At 49.4% G+C, this 18,511-nt stretch overlaps 1 protein-coding gene across 2 annotated transcripts; it reads right to left on the reverse strand.

Moving 5' to 3' along the window:
• Nucleotides 1-9,422: 9,422 nt before the first annotated feature.
• Nucleotides 9,423-17,918, reverse strand: LOC100279850 (uncharacterized). Of its 2 annotated transcripts, none has more exons than XM_023301877.2 (7): nt 17,689-17,918; nt 12,628-13,549; nt 12,325-12,506; nt 12,037-12,126; nt 11,666-11,953; nt 11,365-11,574; nt 9,423-10,018 (listed from the first exon to the last, which is right to left on the reverse strand). In XM_023301877.2, exons 2-7 carry the CDS (start codon nt 13,517-13,519, stop codon nt 9,794-9,796), a joined length of 1,887 nt encoding a protein of 628 aa, XP_023157645.1. In that variant the 5' UTR covers nt 13,520-13,549; nt 17,689-17,918; the 3' UTR covers nt 9,423-9,793. The 2 variants fall into 2 exon arrangements, with proteins under 2 accessions (XP_023157645.1, NP_001146275.1); NM_001152803.2 differs by lacking the exon at nt 17,689-17,918 and adding an exon at nt 14,961-15,223 and having other exon boundaries at nt 9,424-10,018.
• Nucleotides 17,919-18,511: the final 593 nt, after the last annotated feature.

Raw genomic sequence — 18,511 nt, forward strand, 5'->3', positions numbered from 1 at the left:
TGTACATGCTCAATTTGGTGGAGTTGTAGTCACTCATCATTTTCTTAGAGAGAGGCAGTTGCTTGAAGGTTTTCCCATGATATTATAAGTAACCAAAAAAAACTCAACCACCACTGAGCTTCCCGCTCCAGTGGCTTTGTTTCTTCTTCAAAACCTTTTAAAACACACCTTTTTCCTTGTTAAGAAATTTAGAGAAAAAGTTCTAATTGCCATGCCATACCAGACCCATCCATACCAGTGGACACGGACTATTCGAATAGATTTCAACTCTGCGCAGAGGGGTACACTTTACCCACTAGCCCGGTTTCTGCGATCTCACCGTCGCGAGACCCGAATGCCGGATCTCTTTCCTTACTCGTGCATCCTAACCTTAACGGTTATCCGGAAGGATTCAGGCCACCACCATGCCCAAACCGGACAAAACTTTCCCCCTCCTTATCCTCCCGGTGCTCCCCAGCCTTCTTAACCCTGGGGTCGGACCACACGAGTTCGGATTGAGTGACTGCCCACACAGTCTCGAGTGGTTGTACGACAAAGGAGTACAGGTAGTGAAAATGACAAACCGGTCCTTATATGAGGGGACAATCCTTCTGCTCACGCCTAAACCAGCTGAGCCAACACCTTAGGCCCTCCCCTAAACCAGGGAGTCCCTGATCACCCCACTCTCAAGGTGATGAGGGTGAGTACCCTTCATCGCATAACTTTTCAGAAAGAGGTTTTATTTGAAGAAACACTTTGCCCTACTTCCAGATCCACATTTCGTAATCGGAAATAATATGTTAATGCGGGCCATCTCTTACTCACAATGCAATATTCCCCCATAGTTCCCGGCCTAGGCAGTGGTAGAGAGAATAGGTAATTTATGCATCAAGGGAAGGATGGACTTGCCTTCGTCGAAGCTTTCCTGGCACAGAAGTCCTACTTCCGGAAGCTCGGGCTCTGGTCCCTCTTCCGGGGTTACGGGTTCTGGATCAACGATCCCCGCTTCTTCTAGGAAAACAGGCAATAAAACAATACATCAACAGGGATTTACAAATTATAGTGTGTCATTTTCTAACATCAATGTTGTATGAGATCTTTAGAAATTATTTGGATAATTTTTGGTGCATAAAATATTGAAGAATACTAATTAAATGGAAAAAGGGGTGGAAAAGAAAAGGAGAAGGGATTTCCCCCATATCTGGGCTGGGGGCAAGAATTCTGGCCCACCCCGGGCGCGAGCGCGCGCGCGGAGGCGCTTTCGGCCCAGCGGCGGCCCACGAGCGGGGAAACGGCGCGGCCGTGGGAGGGGGAAACGGCGTTGCGCAGGGCCCGCTTGCCAGCGAGAGGGGGGGGGGAAAGGAACGGTGTTACGGTTGACGGGGGGGGGTGAACCGGCCGTCCGCGGGGAGGACCGGCCGCCGGCGAGCTCGGCGGCGGTTCGCCGCCGGTGGCCCGGTTCTAGGACAATGCGCAGGTGTCCTAGCACGGGGAGGGGATGGCGGACCTAGTGGTGGGCTTAATTTGGCCAGAGGAGGTCGGGAGGGGGCTGCCGCGGGGAGGTGGCGGAGCTTCGCGGCGGGGTTGCCGCCGGTGAGCTCTGGGCGAGCCGTCGAGGTGGGGGAGGGGTGTATTGTGTTTGCGGCAAGGTGAGGAAGTTGCTAGGCTAACTCAATTGCTTGCTGGGCTAACCGAGAGGGAGAGAGAAGAGGGGAATGGACTCACCGGAGAGGGGGGAGATGGCGGCGCTTCGCGGCTTGGGCTCGGGCGAGGGGAGGAGGGTGGTGGTCGAGGCTGGTGCGAGGAAGAAGGGGCTCGGGGCGAGCTTTTTATAGGCGCGCGGGGCGAGGGGAGCGGTGGAGCTCCCTGACTCCGGCGAGCTTCCCGGTGCCGCCATTAATGGCGCACAGCGCCGCCGAGGGGACGCTACGGCGGGGCAGTACTGGCGAGGACGCTGGTCAAGGGGAGGAGGACGGAGCGGTGCCAAACTTCCCTGTGCGGCGAGGAGACGGCGATGAAGAGACGGCGGCGAAGGACGGCGGTGAAGGGACGGCGGGCGTCGTATGCGGGGAGGATGACGAAGCGGCTGACCGGTGGGACCGGTCTGCCAGTGGGAGCGAGCGCGTAAGAGAGAGCGGCTGGCAGGTGGGGCTGGCTTGTCAGTGAGAGGTCGGCGGAGTGCAGAGCGGGCTGGCGCGCGCGCGGAGGCGGGCCGGGAGTGGGCCGAAAGGAGGAGTGCGGGCGCGGAAGGGGGGGAAGGAGGCGCGGGTTTGGGCCGAGAGCCGGCCCAGCCGGGGGAGGAGGAGGCTTTTCTCTTTTTCTTTTTACTCTCTAATTCCTATTTCTCTTTTTACATCTTTTTCTTTTGAAAAAAAATTTAATAGATAATCTAGGTGATGAAAAATAAAATCTAAGTGAGGTGCTCATATTCAAACAATGTGTATGCATATGTTGGAAAGAATCTAAGGGAGTTTTGGGATAGATAATAAGAAGGGGGGGTTAGATTAGGGTTTCAAACCTGGGTTAGAAATTGGGATGCTACAGGTCTTGACGCTGGAAGGGGGCAGCAGCGCCCTCGGCATCGACGACACCTTCAGCAAGGTCCGACCTAGCCTCGGATGGCGACACGGTCCAAGGATCCCCACTTTGGAGGACGACATCATCATCACGCCCGGACAATCGCTGTCAGGGACTTCTCCGGGAATTCGGCCCGAGCAGGTGGCTCGACCGGTTACCCATGGGGCCTCGGCCAACCATCTTCCAAGGGCGCCAGCCCGACCCGAGGCCTCGGCTAATCAACTCCGGCGTCGGTCCCGCTAACGGACAACCCGGCTAGGCTCCGGCCAACCAGGTTTCATTTTCGAGCCAACTCCGCCTCTGTTCATGCTGATATCGCTACCCCTGGCCTCGGCTCGTCGAAGAGCGGCCAAGGGGTCCCTTTAACTAAGCTAGAGGGGCCTCAGACAACAAGGCCGACCGAGCCGAGGGACTCCTACGCCTCCAGGATACGGATACCTCACTCGTCACCTTGACACGGGGCGACTCATGCTTGGTGAAGCGGTTCAGATAATCAACAGGCGAGTCTTAGTGCTCGAAAATGAGGAAAAAACACGGCTCCGTGCCAAAATTACATACATGTTCAGGCCCCGAAAGCCATAATGAACAAAACACTGGCATTCAAAGTGCCATTACAAACGGAACTCCAGTTCCGTCCCCGCGGGTGCGAACAACCTCCACACCGGGGAGCCTGCGGAGCGACAAGCTCCGGGCGAATCACCAGCAAACGCGGGTCGCCCCAAAGCGCACCGGCAGGTCCTCGCTGTCGTCCTCACCGCGAATGCGAGGGAGAGGGCGGAATGTTGCATCCTAGCTGGGTAGCAACAGTTCGCCTTCCCCGGCATGGCTGGAGGACGTCTCCGTCGTAGGGCTGGAGGGCGATTGCCACCACCAGAAGCTGGAAGAAGAGGTGGCCCGCTGACCCGCGCAGGAGGTAGAGCCCCGACTCGCCTCGCTCCCCGCCCCAGCGAGGATGACGAACACCCTCGATGCTGAGGGCGGGATCGGGATCACAGCCCGGTTTGCCTCTCCCCATCCAGGAGCTGGAGGTCACCGTCTTGGGTGACCACCAGCGGAGGGGAGCAACCGGGCTGTGTGATGAAAATCCTTGAAGCCGAACGATGGCTGAAAGGTACCAACTCCCACGGAGTTGCGTTCCTCCAACGATGAGGCAAAAAGACGGCGGGTATCCCCCATCCGGGGGCTTGGAAGGTGGAAAGACGCGATGCATAAGGGAGCAAGAAGACATGGTCGCCTTCCAAAAGGGGTCGCCCTCCTTTTAAAGGCCACTCTCCCTACTTGCGCCTCCAACCGTCACGGGCTGAGTCTTCTCCAACACGCTCCAAGGCCCTCCCCTGCGGCGCGGGGGCTGGGTCCTGCATGTCATGCAAACCGGCTCAAAGCAGAAGAAGCCAAACCGCCGCGCGTGGTGCACACGACCGCCCAGCGGTTACAAGTGACCCTCCACTTTTGCCCAGACCAACGGGCGAAAGAGGCGGGCAGCCAAGCAGGCGGCATGCGACCGCGCCAAGTGGATGTGCTTCTTCGACCCCCGACACGCCAGCATGGAGGCCCAGGCCCACGCGTCACGCAACCGGCGCGCCGGATGCTGCATGCAAGCAACTGCACCGCCACTTGCGCCACCACCGCGCCTCCTCGATTGCGGAACCAATACCGCGACTCGAGGCGACCCAGCGCACGACCCAGCAGCGCCAGCCTGACGCGGCGGTCAATGCGGCCAAAAGTGGGCCGGCAGTAATGACGGTGGCAGGCGGGCGGGAGCAGCGGTCACGTCGTCAGCCAAGCTCACGTCCCATCCAGGGGCAGCAAGAGAACCCCCTCTCACAGCGTGAAGACAACGCGCCCGTGATCCGTTCCTTGAACAGCTCGCGCACGCGCAATGGCCGCCCCGCCAACCACTCGCCCCGTCGCATTAACTCCGCGGCGGGACAGGCGGCGCTTCTGGCAGGAAAAGCGGGCGACGCTTCGCCTTCGCCGAAATAACCGCGCCAAAAAAGGTACGCTGCGTCGTTCGATTTCGTATCCTTTTCCTTTTTTCCTCTTTCTCTATCTCTTGCAACAGGGACCGAGAAAGGGGGATACCCCGAAAAGGATCCTTCCCCATGAAGGAACCAGGCTCCGAGCCTCCTTACTGATCAGAGGTTCGAAGGTTGGCCCCCCGAAGGGTTCAACAGCCGCCTCAGATCGCGTGGGCCCTACACCCACTACTGGTCAGAGGTTCGAAGGTTGGCCCCCCGAAGGGTTCCACGGCCACCTCAGGCTACCCGGGCTCCGCGCCCATTACTGATCAGGGGTTCGAAGGCTGGCCCCCGAAGGGTTCACAGCCGCCTCAGACGCCGAGCGAGGGTTGACCAGGGGTACGTTCGATACATAACCAAGGCTCGGGCTGCGCTCCCGACTCCCGAGGTACCCTAGGACATTTCCGAGACCAGCGGGAGCGATCTTGTAACGGAATCCCATCAGAGGGAGGCATCGAGCCCTCGGACCCCGTCGCCAGGGGACCGGGTCCGGCAGATCACCCGTAGGTACTTTTGGGCGTGCCTCTGGGCCCCTAGCCGACCCCTAACGAACGGGGCATGGACGTCCACTCGGATTACCCGCTTGCAGCTCACCGGAGACACCATGTTCGGCGCCCATCGAGGGTAACATGGCGCTTTCCCCCCTCCTTGCGGAAAGGCGACGCAGGGGCGTATGTAAAAAGCCGAGTCTGTCCCTGATCGCCCTCTCGCCCTGTGCGGAGGCTCGGGGGCTGCTCTCGCAAACCCGGCTCCGGCCGAACCGTTGACAGCGTCAACATACCAGCCCGAGAACTTGGGCCCCGACCGTACACCCGGGCTACGACCAGTTCGCATGAGGGAACAACTAGACCAGCCGAAGCATTACGCAAGGCATTAAGACCTCGAAGGAGTGAAACCACTCCTCCGAGGCCTCGGGGGCTACACCCGGCGGGTGCGCTCGCGCGCACCCACTGGAACAAAATGCAACCGAGAAAGGCTGGTCCCCTTGCAAAAAAGTGCGACGAAAGCCTCCAAGCGAGTGCTAACACTCCCTTCGAGGCTCGGGGGCTACTATCGGGGACCATAATTAGGGGTACCCTCAAGACTCCTAATTCTCAGCTAGTAACCCCCATCAGCATAAAGCTGCAAAGGCCTGATGGGTGCGATTAAGTCAGGGATCAGTCCATTCGAGCGACTCAATCACGCCTCACCCGAGCCTAGCCTCGGACGAGGGCAGCCGACCTCAGAGGATTTCCGTCTCGCCCGAGGCCCCCCTCCGACGGCGGACACATCTCCGGCTCGCCCGAGGCCCTACCTTCGCTAAGAAGCAACCCTGACTAAATCGCCGCATCAACCGACCGAATCGCAGGAGCATTTAACGCAAAGGTGGTCTGACACCTTTATCCTGACGCACGCCCCCCCCCCCCCCCCCGGCAGAGCCGAAGTGACCGTCGTCACTTCACCGCTCCACTGACCGGCCTGACAGAAGGACAGCGCCGCCTGCGCCACTCCGACTGCAGTGCCATTTGACAGAGTGAGACTGACAGGCAGTCAGGCCCTGCCAAAGGCACCATAGGAAACTCCGCTCCGCCTGACCCAGGGCTCGGACTCGGGCTAAGTCCCGGAAGACGGCGAACTCCGCTCCGCCCGACCCAGGGCTCGGACTCGGGCTCAGCCCCAGAAGACGACGAACTCCGCTCCGCCCGACCCAGGGCTCGGACTCGGGCTAAGTCCCGGAAGACGGCGAACTCCGCTCCGCCCGACCCAGGGCTCGGACTCGGGCTCAGCCCTAGAAGACGACGAACTCCGCTCCGCCCGACCCCAGGGCTCGGACTCGGGCTCAGCCCCAGAAGACGACGAACTCCGCTTCGCCCGACCCCAGGGCTCGGACTCCGCCCTGGCCTCTGCCGAACGACCTCCGCCTCGCCCGACCCAGGGGCTCGGACTCGGCCTCGGCCATGGAAGACAGACTCGACCTCGGCTTCGGAGGAGCCTCCACGTCGCCCAACCTAGGGCGCAGGCCAACCACGTCAACAGGAAGCGCCATCATCACCCTACCCCGAGCTAACTCGGGCCGTAGAGAACAAGACCGGTGTCCCATCTGGCTAGCTCCGCCAGATAGGCAATGATGGCGCCCCGCATGCTCTGTGACGACGGCGGCTCTCAGCTCTCTTACGGAAGCAGGAGGACGTCAGCAAGGACTCAACCGCTCCGACAGCTGTCCCTCCGCCAGGCTCCGTCGCTCCTCCGACGGCCACGACATCACACCAACTGGGTGCCAAAATCTCTCCGGCTGCCACATTGGCATGTACTTAGGGCACTAGCTCTCCCCCGCTAGACACGTAGCACTCTGCTACACCCCCATTGTACACCTGGATCCTCTCCTTACGCCTATAAAAGGAAGGACCAGGGCCCTCTTAGAGAGGGTTGGCCGCGCGGGGACGAGGACGGGACAGGCGCTCTCTTGGGGCCGCTCGTTTCCCTCTCCCGCGTGGACGCTTGTAACCCCCTACTGCAAGCGCACCCGACCTGGGCGCGGGACGAACACGAAGGCCGCGGGATTCCCACCTCTCTCACGCCGGTCTCCGGCCGCCTCGCTCCTTCCCCCCTTCGCGCTCGCCCACGCGCTCGACCCATCTGGGCTGGGGCACGCGGCACTCACTCGTCGGCCCGAGGGACCCCCCGGTCTCGAAACACCGACAACACTCACACAACGTCAGCAACGGTCGTCGTCCCAGCGCACAAGAATTCATGGCTGATCAGTAGTGACTTACGTGGCAGGTTGAGTTTCAGGTGGATGATGAGCTGGACGTCGTGACGGCGCCGTTGTTGGATGCGGTGCCCAGAACAACCGAGAGTCGCCGGCGTTGGCGACGATCATGAGGTCCCCCTGTTTGAAGATGGACAGCACGGTGCAGCCGCTCTGGACCGCGTCCATGCAGCGGCAGCGCCGGAGCTTGCCTAACACAGCGACGCATGTGGCCACGTAGTACTGCTTCGAGAGGTCGATCTGACAGTCGTCAAGCTTCTTCTCGTCGTTGATGAGCGACGCCAACGCGAGCGCTTCCTGCCAGTGGTGTTTGTTCGGGGTTTCCAAGTAAGAAATATGGATTCATCTTTGGGGTTGGTTTATGAAAATGACTCACAAGTCGGATCCATGGAAAAAAAATATTACGGAGAATAAATGTCACACATATAAAAAATAAATTTAAGTTGAAAACATTATTCAAACAAAATAAATTGCATGCAAGGCTCTTCTTTAAATACTACTCTCTCCATACAAAAATATAATTCAGGAATATCATTGATAATTATCTACTACTACATATTGTGCAAGGGTGGCAGGTGTGATTTGAGAGAGATGTAGTAGATATTTTTACTGTAACAGATATTGACATAAACACACATGTGGTGTAGTGGTAGCTACGAGCACATTTGCTTGAGTGGTCGCAGGTTCGAATCGAATCCCATTGGGGCCACATTTGTGTTTTTTTAATTTAATTTTAGCTAGGCGTGGGATGCACGTGGGAATGAGAATGAGCTTTGCGGGGAGGGGGAATGAGAAATACAGTGCGAGGAATGGCAGAACACGGAATGACAGTCTACCCCTTACCGCCTTAATAAGTAGTAGAGATATACAAAGACCAATTAGTTACTAAATCTTTATTTAGGCCTCCACTCAGATATTAGATCCCCACTCATATTTTAGTCTAGGTCTACCCCTGCTTGCACCAGTCTTTTCTGTCACAACTTGGACCAGTCTTGCAACCGCAGCGGCTTAAATTCAGCGGCGAATCTAGGATTTAAATTTAGTGTGGTCCAATCTTATAAAAGATAACATAAATAAATGTATTTGTATTTTGGATCATACAACATATGAGAATAAAAAACAAATAAATCAAAAACATCTATATACTTTAACAGAATCAAAATCATAAAGTGGACCGGAGTCGACCCTATCCACCCTCTAGCTCCGTCACTGCTTCAATTTACAGCAAATAGACCTTAACCATTAGGACTAGTTTAGAAATCCCATTTTTTTTAAGTGATTTTCGTTTTAAAAATAATAATTCATTTTTTCTTGAGAAAATATGAATTTCTTAAAAAAATGAAGTTTTTAATCTAGTCCTTAAAGTGGATGTTTAACGGCAGCGGCGGGCCTGGAATTTCTCTCTGAGTAAGGCAAAAAAAAACATAAAAAGTTTGTAAACCTTGTCACCCGTCAACGGATAGCAAAGAAAAAAAATCGACTGATACAAGACTGAAACTCCGTAAATCCATGCAGATGATATAAGACATCAAGGACACAACGCAATTTCCTGTGCATCTTTATTTGTAGTCCTCAAGGATCTAACTTTATAGGAGCATTACAAAATGGCATTCATGAATTCAACATGTATATATGACGGAAACAAGCCCTCGCTCTTATTCGTACGCTATCCGTCTCCCCCATGCTTCCCGCATGAACAGGTCAGGACTTCCTCCAGCACGCTGTCACAGACTCTTCGTTTAACTTTAACTACTGCTTTTACAATATTTTATTACTACAGTTTAACTACCGGCGTACCCAGTGCTGTAGGCTTCCCGCACTGTGCGGGATCTGGGGAAGGGTATCTTTAAACGCCAAGCCTTACCCGCATAATATGCAGAGACTGGGGCTCGAACCCGGGACCTTCCGGTTACAGACGGTAGGCTCTACCGCTGCACCAGGCCCGCCCTTCCTACAGTTTAACTATTGCTTTTACAATATTTTATTTCTATAGATTACAGCTGCAGGGTCCAAACAGCTGGCTTTAATCCGAAGCGGTCAGGAGGAGCTGCAGTACCAACCATGAACAAACATTCTCACAACATCATAAAAGTGCAGAGTATCACAAGAGCCCAAGCATGCTTTATTATGAGTCTGCATGTTCCACCACAACTTTGTAGGCACAGCCGTACAGAGCCGGTAGCATGCGGCCAAGGGCCAACTACAACACACGGTTCAAGAACAAGAACGAACTACTTGTTACAAAGGTGGCACAAGGATAACGCCATAATGGCGTTCGAGTCCACTGATGCTGACACTGCAATAGGAGTGCCAGCTTATATCCAACAAGGAACAGATCCACAGGGCTGTATCGCCCTGTTGATTTTATCACGAATTAATACTACTGTTTCCAGGTTACTAGCTCTCGAACTCATGGCTTTCGGATCAGGTGGTGGGGAAAAAAAGCCAAGAGCATTGAGTAGCCGAGAGCTTATCGCTTCCTCCTGTTTGTTCGCCACTGTCTCAGGACAAACTGGACAGCTTCCTTCAGAGTCACCTTCCGGTTTTCTTTGAAGTTCCATAGCTCCCCCACAGGGTAGCTGCCTTTTGATTTGTACTCGTTGGTTTCAAGCAGCGCCTTTGTCACCATTGCATAGATTTCTTCTCCATGTTCTTCTTTGAGTGCTCGAAGCTTTGCATCATCCTCGATTATTGCCTACATCACAGCAGCATGCACCACTTAAAGGTAGTATGACACAATGCATGTTACAAAATGCAAGGTATCTATAAAATTGGATAGATCGATGGTTTAGCATTCACTAGGCCATGTTTGAATGCACTAAAACTAATAGTTAGCCGCTAAAACTAACTAAAGACATCCAAACAGTCTAGCTAATAGTTTAGCTATTATCTACTTTTAGCAAATTAGCTAATAGTTAGCTAGCTAATTCTACTAGCATTTGTTAGCCAACTAACTATTAACTCTAGTGCATTCAAACACCCCCTAAATTAAACAGGAAACGAAGGATACAAAATAGTACTCCCATAATGAGCTTACAGGTCAGCATCCATACCATTGCCTGTACATGACTATAAGAGCATCTCCAAAAGACTAGCTAAATAGCTTGTCAAGCTAAATTTTAGATAATTAATAGCATAATAGCTCTCCAACAGAGTAGCTATTTAAGTTGCTAAGCTATCTCACTCTCTAAATTATCTCCCTCGCTAGCCAAATTTGGCTAGCAACTCTCGTTAGCCAAGCTAAATTACATTTTGGAGAGTCTGTTGGAATAAAATGTTATATATAGAGTTTAATATTTATGAAGAGACAAATAAAGAGTCAAATAAAGAGTAAAAAATAAAGAGTCTCTTGGAGATTCTTGGAGATGCTCTAAGTAGTTACAACTGAAACAGAAGGTATCCCCCCTTCTTTCCTTTTTTTTTTGAGAAAGAGAGGGAGGGAGGGCGAGATAAAGTACAGGATGTAGCACCAAACTATATCCATACAAGATATTAGATATGGGATCTGATGATTCAGGAAGGAACTTAACAGCTTCTACTAGACAGGATAGGATTATTCAGCAACTCAATTATACTCCATCCCACAATACTTATGTCCCTAGAAAAAATATATGGCTGAAATGGCATATATGCCGTGCCCCAATAAAAAGTGTCCCAACATGAAGTGATTGTTCTTTGGAAACGGAGGCAACTGAGCCTTCTAGTGCTTCGCAGGGGCGGACCTACGTTGACATTCATGGGGGCATAGGCTCCCGCTCATTTCTCTACTGTAAGTAGTAGTGTCTAGATTTTCATTATGAGGTTCCCTGCTCAGACTAACTTAGAGACCCCTGCTTTAATATTTTGGCGCTCATCCTTGCAAGTGTGCCCTCAGTCCCATTTTTTTCTGGGTCTGCCCCTGGTGCTTCGTGGCCCACAAGCTAGAAAGACACTTTGTTCAGGCAAATTTTGAAAACTAGAATTGCACTTATTGTGGAATAGAAGGAGAAGGCTATTAAGCTAAGGACATGACATGGAAGTAGTTCAAGTGAAGACTCATACCATCTCCTTTCCATCAATTGTGACGACCCTAAAAGGGTGCCAGTCAGGATTTTTTATTTCAGCCTCCCACTTTGAACAAAGAAAGGCAGCAGTAACTTCTGCATTTTCTGTACGCTCCTTTTGGCATGCCTTTGAAAATGCTTTTAGATCAAGCTCTCCCATTCTCTTGATTCCTATATGTGTCTGCCCACCTGAAAGATCAAGCAGGCCCTGTGGAGCATGCCATAGAACAAAAGATGGATAACAATGAAATCTGATGGACAATATTAGTCACATAGATCTTATTGGTAAAATAGCATACATTTTCTAGCTCTTTGCGAGCTTCTTGCAGTTCAATGTTGCTTTTGCTTTCTTTGATAACCAGAGTTTGGTTAAGTGACTCCATTCCATCCAGTTCATCTATCTTTTCTTGCAATGCCTCACTCAGCTCATTAATTTTATTCTTTGACGCTGAATCTTCATCACCTGGCATATGCTCCATCACTTTTAGTTTGCCCTTCAACTGCTGTATTTCTAATTCAAGCTTTTGTTTTGCATCCAATTGTTGTTCCAACATCAGAATCTTCTTTAACGCAGCATGTTTCTCCCTCTGTAGTTTCCATACAGTAAGACTACCATAGGACACATTGTTTGAAACCTAAAGCATCATATCACAGGAGCCAAGGTACATACTTTTTGTTCTTCCACAAGCTTCAGCACATTCTCATCAGCTTTCTGCTGCTCTAATGTTGCCAATTTAAGATGACTCGATTTGATAGCATTCTGAGTTAAAGCAAAAACGAAGCACATAATTGCATGGATATTTCTAAATGATCCAACTTTATCGAAATTGGAATATGAAGAAGTTACTAATAAAAAATAAATGTCATCTAACATGTCTCAAACTAATATGACACTAAGGAAATCAACTCTTTCCATTCTTTTATAGAGGCAAAGGATGAGATGGATGAAATCACACACCTTTTGCTTCTCCTGCTCAAGGCTCCTTCTGTCATAATCGCTTTTTGCTGCAATCTCATCGAGTTGCTTGGATCTCACATCAAGATCATTCATTTTTGCCTCAAGGTCAGAACGCAACTTTTGATTCTCATCAATGATCTTCTGAGAATGCCTGCGAGCTAGCTGCTGCATCTTGCTAATTTCTGGTAATGGTTATGCTTATTAATTTATCTTTCAAATGAAACTTCACAGCTGCTGATGATAGAAAACTGGAAATATAACTAAACCCATGCGGAAAAAATCAACAAAAAGAATAACATAAACCTTCATTGTATGACTGGAGAAGTTGTTCCCTTTGCCCCATCATCTTCTCAAGTGATGCAGTTGTCTCACTGTATTTGCATTCTAGTTCCTGTAAATACCTATTTTTCACCTCAATTTGGTTAGCTAAATTAGCAACAAGCCTGTCATTTTTACGCGCTCCTTCCTTTGCAAGATCATTGACAGATTTCAAGTCGCCATTTTTTCTCAAGTGGTCCGCTATTATTCCTGGAGAATTGTAATCTTCAGCCCGCGCAAGCCATCCATAGAGCTCGGATCCTTGATTCTTTTTTCCAATCCAGTCCTTCTTACCGAATCCTCCTGCCGCAAAGTGACTTTCAAAGGTACGCGCATTTCTGAAACCATTCCAGTCCTTTCCAAACTCAACAATAGCATTTCCTGTATGACCTCTAAAAGTCCATAACGGGATGACCCTCAGTGGGCAAAAGTGTGATAGTTGCTCCTTCAGACGATTTCCACTTTCTCCAATTTGGCGCCCATCCTTCCATTCAGTAGGCACATTAACTAGGACACCCATCCAGGGCCACACAAACTTCTCGTCTCGGTTCTGAAGAGGTTGTGGCTCCACAGGAGTTGCATGTGACCCTGGTTCAGGTGATTTAGCAAGACCATTCTTCAAATATTTGAAGAGGGCGCGATGGACTGCTTTTTCTTTTGCCTCCCGATTAGGTGCTGCACTGACTCCTGAGGCATGTTGAACCAGGCTACTTTTACTGTAATTCTTCTTCTTGCTGCTACAGAAGGGACAAATGTAATTTTCTCCATTCTTATTTAATTTTAAATCTCCTGACATCAGTCTTGCATAAATTTTTCCTTCATAATCATCAATCTCAGAATCACTGATTTCTGTATCTTCGTCAGAACTATGATCCATTTTCAAGAAGGGGAAGAAAATATAGGCAACCTAGCAAGGCAAAATAAATAACACTGAGAACACAACAATAAAGTTTGTTTTTTGAACTAATTTTTCATTATGAAGTAGGAATGAGCACTTGGGAAAGAGAACAGCAAGCATGGAACACTGAAATACTATCATGCAAGGGGAACAGGTTTGCCCATTCAAAACACATTGCTCCTAGATTGAGCCCACAGTTCGGAGCAGGCTGACCTTAACAGGAAGAGGGTTCAAAGGGTAGGAACCATTTTGACACCCTAGGGCCGCCCCGCTCATGAGTGGTGCCATCCACTCACCTCTGCCTCACTTGTGACCTCTGAGAAGAGATGCAGTACCGATGCCCATGCAGATGCTGGCACTAGTGGTGACCCTAAACACAGGAATCACCACCGAACATGTCCAAAGGGTGCCTATTTCCAGTTTTCCACCCTCTCATACCCTGAGACCCTGAAGATCTAAAACATGCTTCGTTTTGTTTCTAGATGCCAGGTTGATTCCGATTAGAGGATTAGTAGAGATGCTAGGTTTTCATTTCTAGATTTCTTGGTGGATTTTACCAGCTTTCTTTGAAGGGGATCCACCAGCTTCACCATTGTCAGGGAAAAACAAAATTCTCTACAAGTAATATCTTGCTTGGAATCATCTAACAACAATGTGTGTCATGTCTGGTTGGATTATTCTTGATTTCAGTTTTGGTAAGTCATGTTTGTATAAAGGCATGTTAGCAAGCTGCCATGAATTTTTATTTTGGTAACGCTCTCAGCTATTAGCAGACTGTAACTTCTTGGGGGGGGGGGGGGGGGGGACAAAACTTCTAATAGGTTACATTAAGCATATGTAGTGAATATCTGAAGCGCCTGCACCTATGTTGACCTGATACGGATACGCGATACGCCGATACCGCGATACGCCATTTCTCAAAAAATACGGATACGGCGATACGCAATATATATTATAAATAAAATTAAATTCTGAAATGTCTGAAATGGACCACAGCCGATCAGTTCAATTTAAGGACGTTAGAAGTTAATGTTCAACAACTTTGACTAAAGTAAACATCTACTTCCTCTTCCAGAATTTATCTGGACTCAAATCAATGAATCCAGCATGCCAAAAGCCCAAAAACATGTGTAACGATACGCTACACCAGCAGACTCGCAAAATAATCACTAGTTCACCAAATCACCACACAAGTTCTAAGTTTTAATTCGAACAGACCACAGACCACAGACCAGACATGAGACAACAACAGATGGGAGATACACTACACCAGCAGACTCGCAAAATAATCACTAGTTCACCAAATCAGTAGATGCACTCGTTGCCATGGGATATTGGGATCTAACAAGAACAGAGAATGGACAACCGCAGCGTCAGACAGAGCAGATGGGAGATGGCAGCAGAATAGCAGATCACGTACCTCAGTACCTCACGACGGCAGATGGGTTGGCTGACGGCGCGACCACAGAGCTGGCGGCGGTGGACGCGGCCACGGAAGCGCGGCTGTCGGCTGGAGTGGCGGTGCGCAGGGAAGCGCGGCTGCGCGCGTCTCCAAGCGGTGACGGGCTGGCGGCGCGCAGGTGCGGGCTGACGGCTGGCGGCGCGCAGGGAAGCGCGGGGCTGGCGGCGCGCAGGAAGGTGCGCGGGGATGGCGGCGCGCCGTGGGGAGAAGCGGGGCTGGCGTCGCGCAGAGAAGTTGCGCGTGTGCGCCGTGGGGAGAAGCGGTGCGCACGGAAATTAGGGATATAAGGTATCCCACATGTGTTCGAGAGGTGTCCTAGAAGTATCCGTCTTTTTTTATTTATTTAAATTTCCGATACGTCTCGGATACGTATTCAGAAGTATCCGCGAAGTATCCATATCTGATACGGTATCCGACACCGGTACGTGAATTTTGAAAAGTATCCGCGCATCATAGGCCTGCACTTGGTTTCATGAAGGATTTGTAGCATGTATGAATTATTGTTTCTGCTAGTTGGCATGCAAGTCCGTTTCTCCTGAGCATGTGTTTCTGTAGTGTGTACTGCACATCGTCATGCATTATAGCAGGCTATGTTTGAGTAACCTTTGTGTTTACCAATACCGCCTATCTAGCTATTATTAATCATATTCAACCCGACTTCCCTAGGCTGGCTGCCCTTTTCTTAGACTAAATATGCAGGGTGTCAAACAAGTGGCCAAATTGATCAAGTGCATACAATGACACCCATTGTAAGTGTAGATCAGGTCTCATAAACCAGGAACATAGAACTTGTCCACGTTCCTCGTTCCGAGAACGTTCGTTCCGTCCCAGGAACGCGGAAACAATCTCGTCCCTGTAGTGTTAAAATCGTCTTTTAAGTATCATACCATGAACCATGTTCTCGTTCCTCGACCTTATCAATATGAGAACCTGGTTACTGAGGATCAGGTTTCCTTTCTGTTATGAACCTTTGTTCATTTGGGGTGACCATTGCCAGGAGGACAGCCAGGCAAAGTCAGTTTGGTTACTTCCCGTCAATGCTACACTTTCTTGTTCGTTTTTATGCAATTTCTAGATGAACTATCAACTAGGCATCCATTGATGTTAGCACAGTTCAGCTCCTGTAATGTGTATCCATCTATGGATTGTTCAATCATGTGATTAATTAATTGATAAAAGTACGAATAGAAAATACAGTAGTAACATATCCTTGTTCCTCTTGTTGTGGCAACTGGCATCTGTTTGTTGTTAGTTGAGACACCTTTGTCTTGCTCCTAGGTAGTAGTATGATGATACACTATACTTACTTGGCAGGCATAGTGCTGGCATTGTCATAAATTTGGAGACTACTTCACAGTATATGCATATGTGTGTTTTTGCAATTTTGGTGATAGGGTGGATAACTATCCTGGAACCAAATCCTTGCTTAAGGTGTACTTGTCGGTTTCAGCTGATGGTATCCAGGCAACAAAAAGAGTCTGTTATTTCTTGTTTTTTATCGCTATGTAATGTTGTCTTGTATTCAGCCAGTGGCACAAGATGGATAAAAAATGTGTACAAAATCGGAGAAAATTGGAGAAACATCTCACGCCCTTAATGGGGCAGAGGGTGTGACCTTTCATATATAGAACCGAGTAGGCTTAGGTTACAAAAATACGACAAGACCTATTCAAATACAATGGCGCGACTATATGCATTTCTAATAAAATAAGCTTCCAGATACTTGATTAATGCTAATTGTATCAGAATCATGTGAGCTTTCTGATGTTGTCAATGTGAAAACCCTTCAGCTTGGACAGTATCTTCCTTTCCTAACTGATTTTTTAGAGAACAAAATTCTTGGTCCAGCTTTTATTGAAAGCCGATGAAACGGTTCTTTCTTTCCTAACTGATTGATATTGGTAACTTGTTTTCTGAGCTTTAATCCTCGGATATCTCAGGTGCGCTCTTACTAAAGAAGGATGTTGTCAAGTTGGACTCCATTGCTCAGAAAGTCAATACCCATTGTCTAAGCTCAGGTTGTTGGAAAATCATTAGGAATTATTGCATGAAAATACTCTAAGAGCAGACTTCATTAGCCTTCCTGAGGATAGTGGTCACTGACCAAATCTTCCATGTTTATGCAAGGAAACATAACATTTACTGACTATGAGTGTTCAAAATTTGTTCACTTGCTTTTGAAGATAGCTTCTGGTTCCAAGAGACAGGTGTTGTTGTAGGAGATCTGCTAACATTTTGATCAAATCCAGTTGGTGTTATACAGCACTGGCTTACTAACATTCCTATAAAATCCTTGTTGAAGAATCTGTAAGTTGTTAATCTTTGTTGAATACTAACTTCTTTATAATTTTATTTATTCTCTTCTATATTTAGTCACTGAGTGTGCAGTGCGCTTTGCATGCATAGAGAAGTTGAAAGCAACACAATCGAGACTGCAGCAATCTCTATTTGCTAGTTCAGTAGTTCTCGTCTATTCTCTGTTTGCGAACTTCAGCGTGAAGAAAGTCCTTAAAGAAAAGGTGAGGACGGTCAAACCAAGGGGCGGACCCAGTAAAGGGCATGGATATACACCCAATAATTTTTGCAAAGCAAACAAAGTTGGTAGACATGATACATTCATATACACTTGTAATTAGATTCAGGTCCGATCACGAAGGGAAGAAAGGGAAGAAAGGGGAGGGAGCACCTGGTGTCCTGGTGATGCTCGTCGCCTCCCAAGGTGGCGAGGAAGGGGGCGAGCTCGGACGCGGGTAGGAAGAGGAGGCAGCCGCCGCCCTCTACTGATGGGTCGGGGTAGGTAGAGGGGGAAAGAAAATGGAAAAGTTAGACTCTCTTCGTTCTTCAGCCAAACTCTCTATCTCACTCACTCTATGTTACAAACTTCATTCTATAAACAAACAGTACAATTTACTGTACAAAAGAGTATTTTGCACGACCTTTTATATTAAATATAACCTTAGAGCGTTTTCAAAACTATCTTCATTTTTTTCTCTCTATTCGATTCTCTATTTACCTTTCCATAAAAATTACACTCTATATGTAGCATTTCACTCCAACAAATTATTTATCTAGTTTGACTAGTCAGATTGGCTAGCTAAGTTGACTAGTGAGAGCATCTCTAAAAGACTAGCAAATGGTTTATCAAGCCAAATTTCGGCTACTCAACAATAAAATAACTCTCCAACGGACTAGCCATCCAACTCGCCAAGGTATTCGACTCTTTAAATTGGTCTCCTCTCTAGTCAAATTTATAGGTGTACATTCGGGCCGCCCGGCCCGGCCCAAGCCCGAAAAAGCCCGTAATATTTGAATTTCGGGTCGGTCCGACCCGTTTGAATTTCGGGACGTGTCGGGCCGGCCCACGGGCCTAGCCCTCGGCCCACGACCCGGTCCGTAATTGCTTAAACGTGCCTGGCTCATTTCGGGCGGCCCAAAATTATAAAAGCCTGAAATTCACATTAAGGCCAGAAATTCAGTTTTTGGCCCCAAATTCACATCAGGGCCCGAAA

The sequence above is a fragment of the Zea mays genome, chromosome 3, assembly GCF_902167145.1.
Source record: "Zea mays cultivar B73 chromosome 3, Zm-B73-REFERENCE-NAM-5.0, whole genome shotgun sequence".
In the NCBI taxonomy this organism is placed as follows: Eukaryota; Viridiplantae; Streptophyta; class Magnoliopsida; order Poales; family Poaceae; genus Zea; species Zea mays.

Excerpts from the sequence above, each read along its gene's own strand:
- LOC100279850 (XM_023301877.2), bottom strand. The coding sequence starts at position 13,519 with ATGGATCATAGTTCTGACGAAGATACAGAAATCAGTGATTCTGAGATT. Across the intron at positions 11,575-11,665 it reads CTCGCAAAGAGCTAGAAAAT|GGCCTGCTTGATCTTTCAGG; the intron begins GTATGCTATTTT and ends CATGCTCCACAG. Across the intron at positions 10,019-11,364 it reads CAATTGATGGAAAGGAGATG|GCAATAATCGAGGATGATGC; the intron begins GTATGAGTCTTC and ends GCTGTGATGTAG.